Here is a 22,913-nt window from a genome sequence, read left to right as displayed (position 1 = left end):
GTCCATCTGGTGTTAAGGAATCATCTCTGGCCAATTTGCACCTTGTACTGTACCACAGATCAGAAACGAGTGTTGTTAAAAATAATCTCATAAACTCATAAAGTCTCAGCTGTGAGTGCCAGTGAATCCAAGGAGTACTACTACAAACTCAAACAGTGTTTACTTGTATTTTGGCCCTGCTTTAACATCCATTAACCCCACCCACCACTCCAACTTTAAGGCCCTGTATTGTGCATCCACCCCCGTCTGAAATGTCTACAACCTCTCTGCTGAGCACATCAATATTTTACACATTATTTCTATATTTACATTTTGGAAACCTCAAAAACCCCCAGGGGTGGATGGGAATTTGGAGTGATGGGATGCAGAGAAAAGATTTCTGTTGTGCTCAGAGGAGATTTTTTTTTTTTTTAACATCAGAGCGTCAGAGAGGTTGGTCACTGCTGCGTTCAGCATTTCGCTCATTCTCCACAGAATGACAGCTCCCCTCCACTAACATCCTCTGGATTAGGAAGTCAATGGAGGTTTAGCAAGTCAATGGAGGGAGTCTCTGAAGTCTATAGTGTATTAGATGTGTACAAAGCATTCGTTAGCACTGTGAATCTTTAAAGGAAAGCCCAGGTGCAGACTTCTCACGGACAGATCAGAGCAAATTATTAGCCCAGAACCACGTCTTCTGACAGAACAACAGATCAGGACACTCCACTTTCTCCCATACTGGAGGTTAAACTCATGACAGATAAAGTCCTGTATCAGTATAACCTTATCACCAGCAGCTGCTCAGGTCTCAGGCAATGCAGCAACCAGATAGGACAGTGCTGACCAGGTAGAATAGTCTTGACGTAAGATACAGAATGTTCTCTTTTTGGATGTGAATTTTCACTGCTGCATTAGGGATGTATGATTCTCTTTTATTTATGGCCACCTCTGTCAATGAACATGAATTTGTTCTGTAAATTTCACAGGTAGGGAGGCTGCTTTGAATTATATTGAACTCTAACATATGGTTTAAAAGCACATATTTTTGGCAATAGCAAAATGATTTGTCAAAATACAGTGAAAAGAAGACATGACTGCATCAAGAACATAAATGGATAAATTAACCATTTAACAATAGCAAAGCAGGGCACACATTTTTGGTATTCATTTAAATTTTGGATTTTAGTAGCTTCACTTCATTTGTTCAGCCTGACATTGTGCAATTTCAATCAAGACAGAAGTTGCAGTATGGGTTGCTCAGATCTCATCTATGCTTGTTGCCATTTTGTGGCCATATTTCGTCATTGTTGTTTCTACTTATCATAGATGTAGATAGCTAGGTAGCTAGCTATGTAGGAAGATGTTAATCACACCTAAAAAGCTATGATTAGTCAATTGTCTCTCAAGAAATAGCCGTTATTGAGCACAATCAGACGTATTTGAATGGTTGAACAAATCAGAGATGTGAGCAGTGATTCAGAGACTTTGAACCAGGCAGAGAGACAGGGGTATGATTTCCTCCTCATTGTTATCATGTGACTTACATGATAACACCGGGGCACATTCCATTTACTGAAGAAGGCCATTGGATGCAGTCAACAGCTCTGGAAACATCTGAATAAGAAGATCTTGCATATAGAATATTTACCTCAGATGAATACATGTCATTTGCTCTCAGATCTTTCAAGAAAAAAAGTAGTAAAAAAAAGTAAAACAAAGTTTAACTAACTGACTAACCAACATGGCCTCTGAATTAGATTGGTGTTGGTCTGTTTTTGAGAGGACTGGTAAACATGCATAGGTGTGACATCACATCACTTGAGGATGTATCTTGTCTAAAAGAGGTTGACATTATCATGTGAATTTCCTGCTAGTGATGCCAGCAATCAATCAATCAAAGCTGTAAAATAAAAATAAAAATTAAAAAAGGGCAATCCCAATTCTTGTGTGCTATAGCCGGAGGGTTTTTAAACTATGGGTGTAAAGCTTAGTTGATCTACTTGTCCTAACCCAAAGCATTTCGCCCAACAAACCACAATGTACAGACGAAATAGTGACTCCTGATTGTAAAGTCCATGTGGTGCATTATTATCTTGCAAAAACATGCTGTAGTAAATATTTTTTGTCCATGGTGTGCTGGTCCCCATCAATGATTAGCCACATGATGAAGGCATTATTGACTGAACCTGAGCTGTGCCTCATGGAACATTAAATACATCACTTCCTCTCAAGGGGCCCGACGATGCTCCCTTCCCTTCAGGCTGCAGTCAGGAAATGAAAACAGCCATTAGAATTGAAGCAAGCCAGAGTGCTGGGATGCTGCACGCCTGCAACAGCAACATCCTTCATTAGGCATCTCGAAGTCAGAAACAGGGCCCTCACATGTTCCAGTGCAGGTGTGGATGCAGCAGATTAGCATATAGGCCAGGCTCCATCCAGGCTCTGGTCGTTCAAATTGCCATGGCTTGTGTTGGAAACCCCTGAGGCATCAAACTGCAATGTAACCAGCCCTTTGTAAGAGGCAGCTGTAGCACACCCAGCCCTCATGACAAACCACTGTAATGTTCCTCTACCATCTGACACTGTGAGTGTAAAGTGACCTACAGCTATCTCCTGTGATCCCACATAATTTTCCCATAATGCTCCTTTAGTAGTTTACAGCCTCTGTATAGCCTCTATAGCATCTATCTGAGATAGATGAGATAGACCGCTAAATTCTTATTCTAGCTGCTTAACGATTCGGGGTTTTTTTGGTGATGGATGACTATGTCATCAATATACAGAACGTTTCCACAATATACTCCGTCTCTTTACTAATCTGTATCGTGTCCAGTTCAGGCCTGCTAATATTCCCAACCACACCCCATCTTCCTCTCTCCGCCGAAGGGAGCACAAATGATCGCACACACCGCCTCACCACCGGCTGTCTGTCGGGCTTATAAAACGGTTTGTGTCGCTCCAGTGCTATGGGCTATAATGTCATTGTTGTTCCCATTATTGTCAAAGCGATCACACACACACTAAGACACACACACACACTAAGACACACACACACATATACACACGTCCACTCAGCGGTTTCAAAAGCCTTAACTGATAAAGCCACTCCAGCCTGCATGCGTGCGTAAAAGGAAAATGAGAGCAGTGATCTGTGGTGGATTTGTAAACTAAGGGATGGGGCGCAGTCCCCCCATTGATGAAAAACGAGTGGGTGAGGGATAGATGATGCTATGATTCATCCCTAGCACTACCCCCCCCCCCCCCCCCCCCCCCCCCCCCCCCCCCCCCACACACACACACACACACCACCACCACCACCACCACTGTCACACCCCACCCTCACAGCGCTATCTACACCTGTAACACGTTTGACCGTGTTTTCGGGTCATCTCGATTGACTGTGTTGTTTTAATGTATTGATCGATTCCAGCAGCAAACCGTACGAGGCTACCGGCTGTGCTTATAATGATACTGACTTCTTTTGCAAATACACAAGAATATCCTGAGCTGTTACTGCTCAATCGTGCCTTTATATTGGTGGGTACATATTTGGGAACACACCACCACCTCCTCAAGACTCTATACGGAAATATATCAATCTATAAGTGCAAAATGATGGCTGATAAGGGGAAAAGCATCGACTAGTGGTGACTGGATGTGATGGGTGTGTGACCATCACAAAGGCATACTGGTAACACTGGGTTATAATGGGCAGCTCGGTGTGTAGGGACGTGTTTCTAGCGGTGATTGCTATGCGTTACGCATTATAACTTCCACGGAAACGGAAAATGTTGCCCTTACTTTAGCATGGCTTGTTCTTTCTCCTCTTCCTCCTTTTGCCGAGCCATCACTGCCATGATGATCTTCCTCTCCTCCTCAGTGAGGTGGCTGAGGTCCGGCAGATCCGGCATGGATGGCGGCGCGGTGGGTGGGCGAGGGCCGCCCTGGGGCCCCACCGAGGCGGACATCTTTTCCACCACCACCACCCCACCACCACCTCCTCCTCTTCCTCCTCGGCGTGTCGTTTCGGCTGACAGGTTCCCCGGAGCGTTTCCGAGCCACACCTCACGACATGGTCCGCGGGCAACGCGGCAGCGGCAGCGGCAGCCGCAGCTCTGGCGAATAGTGCAAGCCGGTCATAGTTGCAGGCACCCTCGGTTGTGCTTTTGTTTGTCCTCTCAGGGTTTTTCTCTCCCACCACACTCTCGTCGTCGTTCCCCCCCACCCCCCGCCTGCCCACCTTTCCCCTCCACCGCCCGGATTCACGGGGAGCCCATCTCCGTTTTTCACGCTGGGTGTTGAGTCGAGCTGATGGGACCCCTGAATCACTCGGCTGGTCTGTGGTGCCTCCGCCGTCGTCGGACTGGAGCTGGATATTGAGGCGGTATAGGTGGAGTCCGTGCTCTCTCTCTCTCTCTCTCTCTCTCTCTCTCTCTCTCTCTCTCTCTCTCGCGCTCTCTCTCTCTCTCTCTCTCTCCCAGTCAATGGAAATGCAGCCCTTCCTCTCCCGTTTTTGCGGAGGCGCGCTTACTCATGTGAGAATGGGGTCCTCACCATCATCACATGCAAGCGCAGCCTTTACTGTGGCTACACACACACACACACACACACACACACACACACACACACACACTCCAAGTGTTTTATCCACCACAAACACGAACAGATACACATACACACACACACACATACACATTGGCACACAAGTTCTAAAGTGCACAACGGCTTTATAGCCTTAATTGCCCATTCTCGCGATACTGTATCATTTTTTAGTATTTTGTCAATTCTGATTAAGTGCATGTTAAAGCCAGTTTCATAAACCATGTGCTGCAGTAGCTGTGCAATTACTTAGTTGTCCCTGCCTCATTGAAGACATGTTTGAGCCATTCGTCTATTTCAGCACCATGGACAGCAGCTCTTCTCAACAACACTGTCTACACTCCCAGATCTTATTTTCCAACTTTCCTAAATTTCTGCTGTTTTCTCAGAAATTTGAACATCTAATCTGCTGTTTTGACTTCATGGTTATTTGTTACTTTTTTGTTTGTTTGTTTGAGCTGCTAATCCACCTCATTTTGGCACGACTGCAACTTGCACAAGTAGTTTTTACACAAATCCTGATTATCTTACTTCATTAAACATAATCTGTATGCTTGTTGCCTGTGTGCTTGTATAAACTCAAACTGTATCAATTTGTCACTTGGTATTTGTTTCATTTCTTGTGAATTTGCTTGGTATGTCATAGCATATGTTTTACATATTTTTATTGTATGTTTTATTATCTTATGTCTGTGTGTATTTTGTCTGAATGCAAGACTAATTTTCCCCTGTGGACATTAAAGGTAAAGTTGAAAATTGAGACAGTTTTGTACCATAAGACAAATTCGAATATCTTTTTTTTTTTTTTTTTTTTTTTTTTTTACATTTCTACATGGATGACGCACGTTGATCAACATGACTCTATGTGCCAGTGTTGGCCGAAAGTTCTCTACTGTTTTGTCCCTTGGCCAGATGTTAAATTAGCTATCTTATCTTATCTTATCTTATCTTATCTTATCTTATCTTATCTTATCTTATCTTATCTTATCTTAGGAACTCAAGGGACCAAGAATAATGTTTTATTTAAGTTCCAGAGTTTTATATTCCTATTTGTTGTTTATATTGCTGTCAGCTAAATGCAGAGAGGTTGAAGCTCCGTGCTGGATCAAACAGTTGGTGTCCAATAATAGCCTTACTACAGGCCAGCCCCCCTCTCGGCTCGTTTTGCATTCTGATCCAGACTCTCAGGCTATACCGATCCAGAGCTGGCACCGGTTTCTACCCGATGACGTAATGCCGGGTGAGTAGCTGAGTCCATCCAGCAGATGGCAATAACCCCGACTGCTTCTGCTGCTGCCACCCAGCCTCCGTCAAGTTACGTCACCGAGATGGTGACTGTATCGCGATGACGTCAACTTCCCGTGGTGCAGAATTTTGTCATCATTTAGGTCGTGACTAGGGACTACCAGCCCTGAGTGACACAGTCGTGCAACAGCAGAGCAGCTGCTTGCTGCAGACCTCAGACTGTAAATAAACCCTGAGTACAGTGTGAAGGAGAGCACAGTCAGTCCATGATTTGCTGCCTCGTTTCTTCTTTTTAATGATGCTTGCTACTGTACATGGTGGGATTGAGCTTTGGTAAACTCAACACATACAGTTAGTGCACGGTTGTGAACTAATTAATGCCTTAAATCAATGCATGAGAGGGATTAGCAAAGTTTTCACAGTTTTTATTGCAGCTTTAATGTAAGTTTAAGTTTATTACATTTCAAACACAGAGGTCATTCAAAATGCAAAGAATTTATTAGAACAATATTAATAGGAACATAGATAGAACAAAATTATATTAAAAAACAAAATAAAATATAAATGGACAAAAAGCACTGTTATAGTGCAGTTACACTGCAGTAATACACTGTAACAAATTTCCCTGTAAAATTACAGTAAACTGCTGGCAGCTGTATCTACCAGCATTTTACTGCTTTTTTACAGTGTCACTACCATAATTTACTTTAACAGTTAATTACTGTTATAGTATTCTGCTGTAGAATGTGAGGTTTAGAGTTTGATACTGTCGCCAGGCCTGCAGTAATATATTGTATTTTTACAGTGTTGAACAGTTTCTTTCTGTAAATGTTACAGTAAACAACTGAAAAGTTTCCTTCTTATTCATATCAATGAAAAAAAAGTATACATTTCAGACATTTACTGTAAATAAGAATGTTTCTTTAATCTTAATGGTCCAGTAATGAGAGCAGCTCAGTTTTACATTTAAAAATGCATAATTCTTAACATCTCGCACAAAAGAGGATGAGACAAGCGACAGCTTTATGGAACTGAACATTTATTCAGAAGCTTTCAAATATGTCAAGTATATTCAAGTATACCTGTTTGAAAAAAATAATTCTCAAGGTTCATGCCCTTTCAAAGGGGGTCAATGTAAATCTATTAATTATAATATCCTGAGCTGTCAGCAAAACTTAGTCATGAGTCTAAACAGCTACTGCTTTGCAAACTACTGTTTAAAAAATATAAAAGCACAGATAAAGAGATTGCATGATACACAATTTGTAATGCCTTCAAATGTCCTCTGTTATAATTGGAAGACGGTCGGCATCCAGGCTTCCAGGCTCATAGCTCACTGAGTGAGAAATAACCAAGAATGAAAATCAAGCACAGTAAGAGACAGATAAGTGAGAGAAACACTTTAAACAAGATGGAAAACTTACCTTTATGAAGTGACATTAGGTTCTTCACAAGAGTGGTAACAAGGACTCACTGTGAGCTTGCCTGTCTTCTTAGGCATTACTTTCTCCGGCTGGCCTTTGTTCCCCTCTCAGGGTTAATCACAATGAAGTACCTGAAAACAACATTTAACAAATCACCTATTATGTCCCAGGTTTTAGTACAGCTTGGCAACAAACTACAGTATATTTGCAGCAACCTAGCTACAGCTTAAAAACACACTTGGATTGAGCTAAAATAACCAATAAGACCACTCTGTCTTTTGGGGTTCAGCAGCAAACATATCTTAATCAACTTATTACAATTCAAATAAACTTCAATTGTTAACTTAGATAGTAGGCTATTATTAGTTATGAAATGCAAGTGGAATAACAAGGTGTAGGTATAGACCAGGACAATCTAACATTAGCATTCACTAATACAGTATGTAGTTCAAGAGAAAACAGTCATCCAAAAATAATCCTTAAACTAGACTTGCAAGCAGCAGTGAAAATAATGTTTAAATACCGGTAAACTAAATACCGGTAGAACACTACCTGAAAATGCTCTCTTGTGCTTGCCAGGTGCTACTGTATTGTACCATCAAATCTTATAGTAGCCTACTGTTAATGTCTGTTCTTGGTTTTGGCTCCAAAAAGCATCAAAATTTACAGTATTTTAACATATTTAGAAAGAACAGTACCTTACTGTTAGAATTTGGCTGTTTTTTACAGCAGCTGCAAAATCAATAACAGAAAATGTAGTACAGATATTAATCAGTCAAAGGGAGTGGACACACATAAAACACAATACACCTATTTCAGCATTTTTTTTGCACATTCACATGTCTTGTCAGGGACAAGGAGGATGAAAAATGACTCTGGACTTTTGAGCCCATCAAAACCCACCCACTCATACACCCACATCATTCAGTTGAATTATGGAAAGGCTATAAATAATTGTAATAATAAATGACCTTATTCTTCTGTGTGAGTGAAAAGGGGAAAAAAAGATATAGCCAGATTTACCTATCTTCAGCACAAACATCCAAAATTTTTTCAGAATATGTGCTGTGTCATTCTCTCAGGGGAAACTGAGATAATATAACATGAGTCTTTGCTGTGCAAGCCAATAATGTTGGAAATAAAGGAGAATCATAGAGGGGATTGTTCATTTCAGTGATTTTGTTGAGAGAGCCCTCTGCTGGATATCGGTGGATATGAATTGTGGATTACATTTATTTTATTTCATGAAAAACTTTGATTAAATTGCTTTATGTGGAGAAGAAAGATTAGGTGGTCAGGTTAACAGCATTCTCTGCAGGGAAAGGTTAAGGTGATTTACTGAATTTTAAAGGTTTGAAGTACAAGTACAAGTACAATACAATTAATTCAAAGTTTTTCTATGTTTAAGTATTTAATTTGCTTGTTGAAACTGCTATCAAAATTGTGCAACAACAGAAAATAAACACTAATTTTTTTGTGAAAAGGAAAAACAAATGTCTGGATATTTCTAAAATGAAATGCCAAAATGAAAAATTAATGTTAAGTCAGATTTTATTTTGTATCAGGTTTAAATGTATATACACCAGAGTATATTTCTCATTTGCAAGTAACAAAATCGAAGTAAGACAAATTTAAACAAATGTACATACTTTTTTAAATCTCCCACCAGCTAAGACACACGAGGACTCCCGATTATATCCCAGATGTAAAAACAAAGAAGGAACATTTATGCATGTGTTTTGAATGTGTGAACATTTGAAAAACACTTTTGTTGGAAAGTTATTCGTGCTTTCACCAGAACAGTGTTAGACACTGAAGTTAAGTTTAGTCTGTATCTTTTAAACACATGCCTGATCTTTATTTAGAAAACACAAAATGTAGAATACTAATTATGATTACTTCGGTAATGTATTTCAGTATGTTATCTTGGAAGGAAAATGAGCCTCTAAAATCATATTTAATTTGTTTTATTCTATTCAAATTCAACTACACTAGCAAAAGAGTAGACACTGAGCTAAGTTTTATCACCATGGGAGGAACTCCAAACCTTATGTCCGCTATAATAAAAGTCAGAGATAAGATTCAAACATTTCCCTATGTTTTGAATAGTGTCACGAATACTTGGAACTAATTTCAATAATATTCAATATTTACAGAGTATTTTCTGTGGTTACATTCTGATCATGAAGTAGATCTGAACTGAACTGCTACTGTATAAAGAAGATAATTTGCATATATTCAAGACTTAAATGAAGAGTCAGGATTTGACAACACTGACCTCATCATTGTGAATATACCGACATCTAGAGGACAGATGAAAACACTGCATGTACTAGGGAAGAATGTCTCATTTACTCAGTATCATTAAAGCTCTCCACTCTTCACCTCTTCCTGGCTGTGAGTTACCACACTATGTTTGACTGATGATCTGTCTATATCTGTTTTAATCAGGATGTGAATATGTCTCTACTGTTATCTTTTATAGAGGGAATGTATGTTTTAACAAAAATAAACAAAGGATATTGAACACAATAGTATATAACCCATACTTAACAGCTTTCATATTTTTATTCAAAAGGAGATGAAACAAGTGTAAGGCAAAAAAGATGCATCTCTTTCAAAACAAGACACAAACTTTATTGTAAGTGTGGTCTTAATTTTAAGAAATGATTTGTTTCACAGAGACTGCCAGTCATCTTAACAATGGTCTAATTTGTTTATGTAATTGTGCTTGGATAACATCAGAATTGGCAACAACATTTCCTTATAAAAATGCTACATGTAACACCTTTAACAAGCAATATTAAACCTCATTATTATTAGACACACAAATATTGTTTATGACCTCTCTATCTATAAGCTAACTCTTTCACACTGATAATGACAATAACCCCAAAATTATCACTCCATGTATCCAGTTAAGCCAAGAAGCAAAGAAGGAAAGACCTAAATTCCACTATAGTGTATTTCCTTTCTAAAATGATCAGACTCACAGCGCCTAGAGGCAGGTTGGAGGGCACTCTGTACAGTTGTTTTCTGTGGGATTTGGATAAATGGGTGATATAAAATGAAGAAATATATCATTTAAATATGGTAAAATGTCTGGTTCTATCTCCAAAAGAACAACAAAAGTCATGTTTACACATTGGTCTTACACATTTTAAAAGCATTGTATTGGCTTTGCTTATTTTTTCTGACAATATGTCCAGGAAGGCCTCTCGAAGCTATGGGCTGACAACCTCTGTGTTCACATCTTCTGTGCGGGACACCACTTTTCCATCAACGATCTCCTCAATCACCACCTTCCTCCTCTGGGTGATAACTGGTTGAGCTGCGGAGGGAATCAAATCAAATTTTAATCTATGGGGTATTTCATTTCAACTTGAAAAATGAGCCAAAATAAAGTGGTGATGTGAACTTACGTTTGACTACCTCTACGACCTCAACCACCCTAGAAGACAGACAAAAAGTTATTTTTTCCATTCAAACCATTTGAGACTGATAATACAAATGTTAAACAAATAGCTCTACATTTTGGGAAATACGGTTATTGACTTTCTTGCAGAGAATTAGATGAGAAGATTGATACCTGTGTCTTGTCTGTTTACCAAATATGAACCGTACAGACATGAGAGTGATATTATCAAACTCTTGCAAGAAATATATACATGCTAAACCAGTGGTTCTCAAACTTTTTCACATCAAGGACCCCTAAACTGGCACAAATTAGACCACAGACCCCCATTTGATAAGATTTTGTCCCAGGGTCCCCCATCTGATAAGATTTTTGCTTTTATTTGTTTTATTACAGAGAGTGTATGAAATCCATGACCAAAATGCCATACATTATGTCATTGTAGTACTTATGGATGGAATTATAGTGAAATAAATTATTCTCCTTTTTGCTTGGGACCCTGGGGGTCCCAGAACCCCACTTTGAGAACCACTGTGCTGAGCTAGCGATAAATAATATGTCAAGTTAGATGCTTTATGACAAACAGCTCACTTAAGAAATCCCTTACTTTACACTCTCTCCATCCAGCAGTCTTCTGTACTCAGCAATCTCCATCTCCAGCCTGGTCTTGATGTCAAGGAGCATCTGGTATTCCATGGACTGCCTCTCAATGTCCACCCTCACCTGGCTGAGCTCGCTCTCCAGGGTGTTGACCATGGTCTGGAGCTGGTTCAACTGCTGGCTGTAGCGGGACTCTGTCTCTGCCAGCTGGCCCTCCAAGGCAGATTTCTGCACAGGAGACAAGTAAATATGAGTTTATTGCGCACTAATTGCTTCATTTCTAACTCATCTCTACACTTCAGTTTCCTGAGGTGTTTAAAAAAATCTTCTAATTATAGTGTGTATAGTCAAACATTTCTATAATATGTCACTATGGTATTTGTATTGCACTAAGAGGTGCTAAACTGATAACTATAAGCAAAAGGTCAGCAATATAACAGATAGCCTATATGTTGTACTGTAGTGAAAAATTGTTGCATGAAAATGTGTACCCCACCTTCCCACTATGTACATGTACATCTGTGTATATGGGATCTGTCATTACCAGGCTAAGCTGGGACTGCAGCTCAATCTGCAGGGCCTGCAGGGTTCTCTTCAGCTCGCTTATTTCACTGCGGGAGGTCTGGAGGGTCTCTGTGCTGGTTGCCACCTGCTTGTTCAGTTCGTCAAACTGGAAGAAAGTTGAATGAAAATTGTCACAAGGCACAATATGAGATGATATGAACATGGTTTTATGAGGTGAAATGTGTCATCCTGCTGCCCTTACCTTGGTCTTGTACCAAGCTTCTATTTCTTGGCGGTTCTTGTCAGCGATGCCCTCATACTGAGATCTAATATCGCCAAGGATCTTGCTCAGGTCCGCCTGGGGCCCAGCGTCCACCTCCACATTCACAGAGTTGGAAGAAACCTGGCCTTGCAAAGCGGCAAGTTCCTACAGCCAGACCCAAATTAAACCACATTAAAAGGCAAAAGAAGTAATGGGATATAACACATTCTTCCTATTCAAAATCAAATGTTTAGTTTGTAAGTAACAAAACACACTATTACTCAGTTCAGTACATTCAAGTTTGCTGTTACAGCCTTATTGGTCTGGTATGACCAGTGGTTTATGGTGGCTAATGATAATTAACGTTAACTAAACAATGTAGGATCTAAACAACTAAACAAGTAAATGATCATTTAGGAAGGCTTTTAACAGCACTGCCTTAAGTCAATAAATATTAATCACTGTCTTATCATTTTATCTCTCATGACTCATTGTTTTTTGGCACCACCCTGGGGCTGGTGGCAGCTCCTACCTAGAAGTACACAACTTGAAGGCACAGCAGACAAACCTAACAAGTTTTGTATTGACTGTTGTTTGTATAAGCAAAAGATAACATCTCTTGGAAGACATTAGGCAAATAATGGACTGTTAACTGTTTTATGGAAAACAATTTTAATCATCTGATTTCTGTCAGCAACTGTATCCATACTTTTCAGAAAATATGATAGGAACACATAAGTCATATTTCCCTGTGGTAATGTGAAGAGACTATCTATCCACTAAATAAGGATTATGTTTGGTTTTCCACTGTAGAAAAGATATCAAGGAGGAATGAGCTCCTGGGCTCACTTTTCCTAACAGCAGAACTCTCACCTCAGCATGGTTCTTCTTCAGGTAGACCATCTCCTCCTTCAGGCCCTCCACCTGCATCTCCAGTTCAGAACGAGACAGGGTCAGGTCATCCAGGACCTTGCGCAGTCCGGCGATGTCCGTTTCCACTGACATGCGTACTGCCAGCTCATTCTCAAACCTGTTAGCAAAAAGGCACAGAGGTTCATGTTACTGCACCCACTGAATTTGATGTAACTACCAACAAAAGATAAGACGAAGCTCCACCAAAACCAGTTATACCAGTTTTATCAGTCAGTTGACCGTTACGCCCCTGTGACAAAATGTCCACAAAGTCTGAACAAACACATTATGCCATGTTAAATGCTTTCAAGTGTTAACATCTGTCAAGTGCCAGACTTCTGCCATCATAAAACTCAGGGATTATAACTTCTGACATAACCTTTCCACTCACTTGATTCTGAAGTCCTCCGCTGCCAGTCTGGCATTGTCAATCTGCAGCATTAGCCTGGCATTGTCCTGTGTGGCAACACCGATCTAAAAAAAAAAAGAGAGAGAAGCATTGTCAGGGGTCTCTTATCCACATATAATACCACCACTAATGTTATTGATTCACCATCTACAATGTGGGTTTGTGTGTTTGTTGATCTTTAGAATTGTCATGACTTGCATTCCACTGCAATAGCATTAGATGATCCACACATTTAATCATCACGTGTTACACATTGCTCTTAGCAGTGTTCGTGGGTGGTAGTGAGAAATTAAAAAAGAATTATCTTTCATTTCAAAGGTCAACTGTCCTTCTGAATTGAACCCACACATGCACATACTGTATATAAACCATCACTCATGGATTAGGTTTTAATGTAACACACATGAAGAAATGATTCATCTTTATTTATTGGCTGTGTTGGTGTTCACGTTTGGTCGTAGTTTCACCACAAAAAGTTTAGTTTAACAAGAGGAATCAAAAGGAACATATTGTTAATGTCAACAAAGGCTGCTGGAGACTATGAAACATTCCCTGAATAACATTATTTAAGGGAGTCAATTTTATTATAATGATAATTATTAACGTTCATTTACAGTAGCAAAATAGAGATTATATAACTCAAATATTGTGACATTTTGGTTCTTCGGTGAGACAGTGGGGAGGGGGAAGCTCACCTTGTTGCGCAGGTCTAGGATGATTGCCTCATACTTGCTGTAGTCCCTGATAGTCGGTTTCTGATTCTCGTACCACTCGCGGATTTGAAGCTCCAGCTTGGCATTGGCGGACTCCAGAGAGCGCACCTTCTCCAGGTAAGAGGCCAAGCGGTCGTTGAGGTTCTGCATGGTCACTTTCTCGCTGCCTGACGATGAAACGGCGATGCTGCCACCTCCGCCCCCTCCGAGAGCGCTTGACAGGTCAAAGCCGGCGCCGAGGCCATTGGAGACGTGGGACACCCGGACACTTCTACCACCTGCACCGCCATAGACGCTTGTAGCCCGCCTTGAGCCTATGGACATAGAGGACAGGGACATGGAGGATAATCCAGGGCGGAGTGAGGTGGTCATCATGACTTCTGATCTGACTCAGGTGCAGCGTTCAGTGAAACTTGTCAAACTCAGCAGGTGGTGCGGAACAGATGGTGCTGAGGCGGCCTGGAGGATGGACTTTATAGGCTCCTGCCTGGAGGTGGGAGCGGCCGAGCAGGTAGGTGGAAAGATGCTGCTCTACCATCACAGGTGTGAGTACACAGGGCGTGGTGCGTTGGCATTCAGGTGTGCTGCTGGCGGTGTGTAACGGCTGTCAGGGCGATTTAGGTGAGAGGCATTCAAGCTGCCACCTTTAATTAAGCCAGGCTGATATCTCAGGCGGAAATATGAGCTCACTATCAATTTTTCTGTGGATAATTTGCCAGGACCTTCAACTAAATAACTTCACCTACAAATTAATTTTCAAAAACTGTGTACATTTAGTTTTTAGTCTATTATTAGTAGTAGTATTAGTAGTAGTAGTAGACTACTGTCCAAAACAATTACGCATTATTACCCATTATCCAATAACAAAAATCATTCATTTTAAGTTTTTGAACATTTCCCAAAATATTTTAAACTAAGTAATGCTTAAGTAATGCTTAATTTAATTTGACTGACATTATGCACAGTTTGTACAGCTGACGTTGATGGGGTGTCAATAGTTTGGCAGATGTTTGGTCATAAACCAAAATATTGGGCGAATTACAATTCTGACATCATCGTAGCACTAGATTTAAAGTAATGGGATCACAAATCATCAGTATTCATTCTTTGGGGACCAATAATGTTTGTACAAAATTTCACGGCAATACATCCAATACTTGTTGAGATATGTCAGTATGGACCAAAGTGGGCAGTCCAAAGTGGACTACTCAAAAAATGTGCTGCTCCAGTGTTCTTCTAATTTTACAAGGGATTCATTCTTTAATTAACTTGCTAATTCTTCACAAATTGTAACGCACATTTGCACAGGTAACCGCATACACAACATGAGTCCTGCAGTGCCAGGTAGATAGGAGACATGGAGATCTTTTTGAAATTACTTTAATTAAATTTTACGATCTTGTCAAGTGTAGGCACAATTTTAAGGCACGCTAATGTCAAGTTAATTGCTCAGTAAACTCATTGGTTCCAGTGTGCTGCTGCCTCAGGCTGCTGCGGTTGCACAAGCTTTTATAGGTGAGCACTTTCATATACTCTCAAATCTTGAGTTTGACATCATATTTTGGATCAGCAACTTGTCCTTTTTAGGATCATGCTTGCACATGAATTTTCATACACTCAAGAGGAGGTGTTTGTTAAAATGTAGTTGTTTCAGGCTATTGGTGTATTATTTATTGCTATTTTACTTCATCTTTAATCTCACTCATACTGTGGGTTGTCTTTGTAGCAGCTAATATGAACTTTTCTCATACAGTGGCCTTAGATGCCTTTTACTGATATGGAAACCATATTTTTATTCCCCTACAATTACTTGTTGCGTGTTCACACAAATGTGCTTGAGGCTCTATACAGACACACTGCAAACATACATTTTCTAGATCAGCTGTCAGCAAAATGCTCCTGATATTTGAGAATTTATATAAAAATCCTGTTTTCTTCTATATGTACAGTATTTCTTATTTGTGTTATAATGACATAGTTCTACCCCTGATGACAGAACACACATTTCTTATCTTTGCAGCTTAAAATGCATTTTGTGACCAAACTCTTACACAATCTTACAGTTTTATATCTGTTTTTTTTGTTTTGTTTTGTTTTTTTTTTTTAAAAAAAAAAAGGTAATTTCCCCTTCAAGATAATGATCACCATTTCTATGTCACGTTTTAATTTGGTTAGATGCAGGCAGGACTGTGTTGGCCAGTCTGTCAGCATGTTTTAATTCAGATGACCCTAACATGCAAAAGGTGTTTTCCTGATGGTCAACCGGGATCCAACATGAGAAACACAAACTGCATATTATATTTACCCCCAACCCCCACTGCACAGCACTGGGATGGTCCACTGGGATCCCACATGAGTACAACAGTGTTTTGTGGTTCATAAATAATCAAAATGTTTGGGAATCTCCATGTCCTGTGCCTGTCTACTGTTTTAGAGTGCAGTTAAAAGTTATGTTCAGCAAAAGAGGCGTACTCCTGGATAAACAAGGAAACTATGAAGATAATATTATTCTATTTTTCATAGCAGCTGCTAAGCATCCTTGTTTTAAATACTGCCAGTCCTTCTGAAACTGAATAGTTCCAGTTCCCGTAAAACATGTTTGTTCTCAGGACTGCAAACCTTTACCCAAACATGGCTATATATCATTTAAATTGTGTGTAATTATCAGTGTGAATCATATCAAATGGATCAATTAGGGGTGGTTGATAGGTGTTTACTGCAGTTAATGGGTGGACTAACAGGTGCTGCCTTTAATCATATGTTCTTTTTCTGTGGCTCCCTTTCACTTTGCTTTAATAGCTGAGAAATTTAGGCAATCCACTGAACCAGACTTTCATGTTCACTGAAGTAATTATGGTATTGAGCCACATTTCTCTGGAAGCAAATCTTTAAAAATGATAAAAGTACTGACATGTACTGTAAATGCCCCCTAAGGCAAATATGTGTAGAAAAGTTGTCAGATAGGTTTCTTCTATATACATTGTGGGAGAAACGCCTAACAACACAGGGGCATAACTAGAGTTAAACTGACAAAGAAGATTAAATTTACATTGTGACATGAAGATTAGGAAGATTAGTGTTAGACCCGCACAAGATTTTAAACTGCAGTTAGACCAAGGGGCCACCTCTGGGGCTGAAAAATGAAGCCAATGCGGAAGTGCCAAAAACACAAAGTGCAGTTCCTCAAATGGCCACTTGAGGCTGCCTCCAAAAGCGAGTCAATCCCCATAGACCTCCATGTTAAAATGCCCAACTTTACAGCAGAAATAAACATGTTTACAGCCTGGTTTTTACAGTTTTGGTCTCTATAGCTAATTTCCCCTTTTGTGATAACTGTACAGGGGGTGAATTTTTTTAGAACTCACCTGTTTCAAATTTTATTAAGCCGAAAAGTAATGCATATTTAAGGTCGTGGGTACTTTGAGTGACAGCTTGCTAGCCGCTAAGTGCTTTGGTTCAGCAACCAGGCTTCATTCAGCCTGCCTCCATGGATGTATTATAAGAGATACCGGACCAAAAATGGAGCCCATTCAGTCCAATGAGAATTGCTCGGCTGGTGCATACACCAAAAAAAGTTTCTAGCTTTCGGGTTTGCTTCTGCGTTGTGTGGCCCACTGAATATGCACAGTGGTGTTTCCCCCGCTGGCCCCGACCGCGAGTTCCCACTTGGCCCATAGACTTTAGATTGTGATGACGTCACAGATTTTCAAATCACTTTTCTCGGCTTGTGGAAAATTTTAAAAATATAAAACCTCCATGGATCAAAATTTCATAATAGAAAGAGTCATAATTGACCTTGTTTGCAGTTCGAGGTGTCCTGTCAACAATTTTACAATGGTAGTCCATGGGGAAAATGCTTTTTGTGCCGCAGGGGGGATTTTTCACTGCAATATCGCAAGTGACCACTGGGAAAAATTAGCTGCTAGGCTGAGCAGCAGAGCCCTATCCAGCTCTTATAATACATCCCTGCCTACCTCAACTCCACCTCTTTGCCCATTTTGGATTAGCCAGGAGTTAGGCAGAATCAGGCACTGCCAGGATGGCGACGGCCGGAGCCACCCACTTTGAGCTTCAAAACAACAGTCTATGGTTTAAACTAAACTAAACCTGGAGCTGAAACTAGGGTTTCAATAACACTGTATGATGTAATATTTTTATATTAACAATGGATCAAATGACTTTGTGCAATGTGAAAGGGATGACTCGTAGTGACAAACCCAGAGATAATTATCACACAATTCCGCAATTCCTCTCAGCTCTATGGAGCTTTTAGCCCTTTTCAGCTTATTGTTTTGGTTTTATGGCCTACAACTTTACTGTTTTTATTCATGCTCACTGCTTTTATCAAGCGTCATTTCCAAACACAGCAAAAAAGCTCAGATAAACCCTCCTAAATCCTACCCTCCCAGCACCAAATGGCAAAGTTAACTTGTGTACATAGTTTAGCATTTAACAGCTAAAGAGAAAAGTATTTTTTCTTAGGAGTTTTAGGAGATCAAAACAGAGCTAAATGGTGATTGGACTTCAAGTGGCCATACTTCAAAATGGTAATGCTGCTACATGTCTGCTGGGTGTGGAGTAAATTGGCAATTGTTTGTTGCTAACACATTAGCCATCCTTATAAACTGTTAATATGTAAGTGTTGATTTTACAGCTCGGTGTGCTGCCCTCAAGTGGCCAAAAATGCCAAAAAATTGCTATGTCACATTTTTCAACTAATGTTAGACTGAAACAAGATCTTAAACTAGTGTTTAGAAAAACAGAATCTTAAACAAGGGCTAGACTAACATACATGCTTAAACTAAGGTTAAACCAGGATTAATGGCCAACAGTCGAGTTTAAACTCAGGTTATAATGATACAGGCGTTTAAACACAAACCAACACAGCAATTTAAACAAGGGATGTGAGGTCAGGTTGTTGGATGAAAGCCTGCAGGCGTAGCTCTGTCAGGGGTGAATTTTTTAACAAAATTACACGGTTTGAGCGAGTCATCTTGGCACATTAATTCTTAATAACTGAGAGACAGAATTATGTCTAGTTCTGTGAGAGTTTGTGCAACACAGGAGCTAATAGTGGGATTAGACCAATACATAGGTTTTTCAATCCACATTGTCAGGCTAATATTGGCCTTGTGTTTGTCCATGTCTGTCTGTGAGATTAAAGTTATCATTATTTTCTAATGCACCCTGTGGTTTGTTTGTTCTGTCACATTCTTCCCTAGTGGCTACATTCAGAAAACTACTATATGTAAACTGTACTGGTCAACCATTGCTGATGCTTTTTAGAGGCGAGTTGACCACCTGGCTAGCTGCAAGAAAAATTAAAGTAATACTGACGAAGTGGCTTGTTTCAAATTAATGTGTCTGAGTTGGAATGTATCGTAATGTCAAGCCTAATTCACTCAAGTAAGCTTATTAACATAAACATTATGGCGTAGCTACAGTGAGGTTGAAATAATTCAGCATTTGCAATAAATTCTTTGCTCATTTTGTTTATTCAAACAATAATTTATCATAAAGATAATCACTGTTTTAGTAATTCATTTTGAATGAGACTTTTAAAACTAAAGATATAAGATAAAAACCATATGCCATATTGAAAAATCCTGGCTTAAACACACTGCAGGTTGTCTGGATGAAGTAAGGTCTCTGTGCCACACAGTAACAGGCCATCTTGACATTGTAATTTAGGTTCATCATGTTGTCATGTTATCACATGCTGACAGGTTAGATCTAACAAAAAAGTGCCTCTTTTCAGTTTACCTCTTCACCTGAGTAGAAATACACCCACACACCATCCACCAGCCCCTCTGCTGACCCCTCTACCTGCCAGTAACAACATCAAGTACATGGCCCTGACTTGTTCGGCTGTTTGAAATATTTGCCCATCCTTGCTCTACATAATAGTGAATGACAGCTAAGTGTGGCACTCCTAGTGTAATTGTTTTTGTGAAAAGCGAGTATTGTGTAACCCTGAGGTGCTTAGCAAAATGTCAAACTGCTCATGATGAGGATAATCGTTTTTCAAGCCCTGTCACAGCACTTCTTTATAAATAGTAATAAAAGTATGTACTGATATTGAATTTGATAGTATGTTTTACACAAAATTTGAACATCTGTTTAAAATCAGGTTAATTCCGTCTTTACATCCTTATTTAAATACTTTAACTTCAGAGTCACTCATATGTTTTGTTTCTCTGTTGCTTTTTCTTGCCATGTGCATTCATTATTATGTAAAAACCACAGTGGGATGACACAAAGCAGCATTTCTGATGAACATTAATAACATATTTTTATCTGATGAATTCTGTTCTCTTTCCCAGCCAGTCAGGAGGAACCACCCTGCTGGGTTCATGCATGTGTGACAGAAGAATCAAGCCGTTCCCTTCAGTTCACTTCATTGTACAGTTGTAAAACACCTTCTTTCATCAGTATGTCACATTGGTCTTCTTGTGAACTATAAAATGTACGGAATGATGCATGCCTTAAGACATCAACCGCATAATTGTCCACCCCCACTGGTATGATCAGCAATAAAGTTAAAGGTGTGGTTGGTTTGGATGATAGAATTAAAAAGATAAGGGAAAGTTATTGGCTGAAAATGTGCACATTCTGATCCTGGTACTGCCAAAGCTTTTGTCTCACACAAAATCATTTTAATAAAATTAGGATTGGCCTATTGATTCTTGGAGTCTGTCTATGAAGTACTGTGACTGTGTGGTTGAGCTAAAAATGAAGGAAAGCTCTTTTCAGATGACAGGAAATTGAGTTCTTCTTCAGTTATGTTGCAAAAAAGCTTCAAGTCATGTTCAAAGTCATTAAATATAGAGATACACTACATGGCTTCACTCTTCTTCGTTCTACAAGATTTTGGTACCTGGCTGCTCCCAATAAGCCACAAGAACATTAATGAGGTCAGCCACTGATGTTAGGCAACAGGGCCAGACTCCAGGTCATCCCAAAGGTGTTGGATGAGGTTAGGGTCTGTGCAGAAGTCCTTACACATCAAACTGGGATAATAATTTCTTTATTGATCTTACTTTCTGGACAGGGCTTTGTGGTGCTGAAACATGACAAACTGTTTCCACAAAGTTGGAGGAACTGTTGTCCAAAATATGATTGTTTGCTCTGCCATTAAGATTTGTCTAAATTGCAATTAAGAGGCCTTGTTTGAACAGCTCCAGACCAGATATACTCACATAATTTTGGCCATGTAGCGTACCTCATCTCATGAAGCAGGATTACTGTTACCTTGCAGTGGTTCAGACCAATCAGCATTGCAAATCCAGCTGCCTCGCAAGGCAGTGATAGAACCTGATGTGACCCTCTGGCACATCAGGTTAGGACTACTCCTGCTTTACTTAGAAAAGTGTATTAAGTGAAACTCACAACTCAACAAAATCCTGAACATCCTGAAGTAAGAAGAACTGTTCTGGGTTTAACGCAGTGCAGCTAACCAGCTAAACTAAATATCCTGCTTAGCGGAGAGGCCCTAAGAGTATTTGTTGACTTATAGTATTTTCTTTTTGCCACTGGGGGCAACAGAATAAGCTGCAAACACAGCATTGACATAGTATCACCTGATAAAGTTGATATGGCAAATGCGTTAGCAGACAGGTGCCCGTTTACAAATCTCTTTAGATACTAAATGTTCCAATATTTTCACCAGCTAGTCGCTAATTTTGTCTGTCTGTCATTTGGTACTGGACAGTATTGTGCTCTTGGTCTATCTGAGCTTTCTTTTCTGAAAATAGCTGCCAGCTGTGTCTGGAAAAGTCACTGATGCCAGTGGTGAGACTGAACCAAAACAGTAAGGTTTGAAAACAAAGGGCTAAAAGAAGCTAAATAGTACTGAGGGGAGCCGATTCTGCTTATCGTTACTACAAGCGACCCCTTTCACATTACGGTACATGCATTGATTTGTTGAAAAATATTTATTAGTGCAGCTTTAAATGGTGCAATGACTGTAATGATTATTTTGAGCAGAAATATGAATGATGAGTGCTTGACAGGTATAAATATGTCCTGAGGGTCCCAGGTTGACTATTGTGGTGTTCTTAAGACATGTTACTGTGGTTTCTGCTTCTTACATTAGCTTTACACCACAAGTAAAAGCACATGAGACATGCTTTAGCTTAACATATTGTAGCCTCTGCAGCAGAGTGGTAAAGAGTTTATGTGAAGATAATCCCTTATGCGGTTTTGGATTTAAACCACAATACCTTCCAATCCTGAACTCAACTGGCTTGTGTAATGATATCATGTACAGACAAAAACCACCTGGCAATGGAGTATATTTTATAATTGTTAGAGAATGGATCAAAGCTATTAAATGTTTTTATAACAGGTGTTTCTTTTTTTTGTCTGCCAGACAACTTAAGTAAAAGATTCCTTGTACAGAAAATAAGGGATCACATGAGAAACGATCAAAGACCTCCTTTGCACCCACCCTGGCAGGGAACAAAGGCAGTGGAATGTAAAGTCACAAAGGTCAGGTACAAGAGGGAGCTGTTAAGACTGTTGCTAAACTCATGATCTGTGGCTGACATGTTTTGTTTTCATTCTCTTGTAGGCAGTGTCCACCTCAGCTGCCTCCACCTCTGCTGCTGAAATTTGACTAAAGAGTCATCACCTACCTTTCTGTGTAGCCCTCAGATATGTGATTCCCCTGACCAAACACTCCTGCGAATATCGTGCAACAAGGTTATCTCTTGGATCTGTGTGGGAGTAACATGACATCTAGAAACAGGCTCGATGGCATTCCTGGTTTGCAGAAATAATCTGTCCCAGACACTCAGAACGGAACTGCCTGCAACGCCCTGACAGTGGTTGTTTTTCCAGGACTTCCAAC

The 22,913-nt window shown here is 39.9% G+C and overlaps 2 protein-coding genes across 9 annotated transcripts in view; both read right to left on the bottom strand.

The window, feature by feature from the left end:
* The window catches only part of rims1b (regulating synaptic membrane exocytosis 1b), an 80,071-nt gene extending 76,124 nt beyond the window's left edge, over positions 1-3,947 (bottom strand). For all 8 annotated transcript variants that reach the window (XM_044346540.1, XM_044346533.1, XM_044346536.1 and 5 more), the window contains exon 1: positions 3,781-3,947. In XM_044346540.1, the coding sequence (XP_044202475.1) occupies positions 3,781-3,947 (167 nt within the window). The remainder of the gene's footprint in view (positions 1-3,780) is intronic.
* Positions 3,948-9,796: 5,849 nt separating this feature from the next.
* On the bottom strand, positions 9,797-14,548 carry krt97 (keratin 97). Its single transcript, XM_044346532.1, has 8 exons — positions 14,045-14,548; positions 13,332-13,414; positions 12,902-13,058; positions 12,029-12,193; positions 11,807-11,932; positions 11,270-11,490; positions 10,670-10,698; positions 9,797-10,578 (listed from the first exon to the last, which is right to left on the bottom strand). The coding sequence occupies exons 1-8, from the start codon at positions 14,435-14,437 to the stop codon at positions 10,472-10,474; spliced, it is 1,281 nt and encodes a 426-aa protein (XP_044202467.1). The 5' UTR covers positions 14,438-14,548; the 3' UTR covers positions 9,797-10,471.
* Between the last annotated feature and the right edge of the window lie 8,365 nt (positions 14,549-22,913).

This window comes from Thunnus albacares, chromosome 3 (genome assembly GCF_914725855.1).
Source record: "Thunnus albacares chromosome 3, fThuAlb1.1, whole genome shotgun sequence".
NCBI classification, from domain to species: domain Eukaryota; kingdom Metazoa; phylum Chordata; class Actinopteri; order Scombriformes; family Scombridae; genus Thunnus; species Thunnus albacares.
Note: the sequence above shows the minus strand (reverse complement) of the source record. Positions and strands in the feature narration are given on the sequence as shown.

Bases quoted from the DNA above. Each gene is read 5' to 3' on its own strand.
- krt97 (XM_044346532.1), bottom strand. From the start codon at position 14,437: ATGATGACCACCTCACTCCGCCCTGGATTATCCTCCATGTCCCTGTCC. The intron at 13,059-13,331 runs GTGAGTGGAAAG...TTTTGCTAACAG, and splicing joins GCGGAGGACTTCAGAATCAA to GTTTGAGAATGAGCTGGCAG. The intron at 10,699-11,269 runs GTAAGGGATTTC...TCTGTCTTCTAG, and splicing joins CTGGATGGAGAGAGTGTAAA to GGTGGTTGAGGTCGTAGAGG.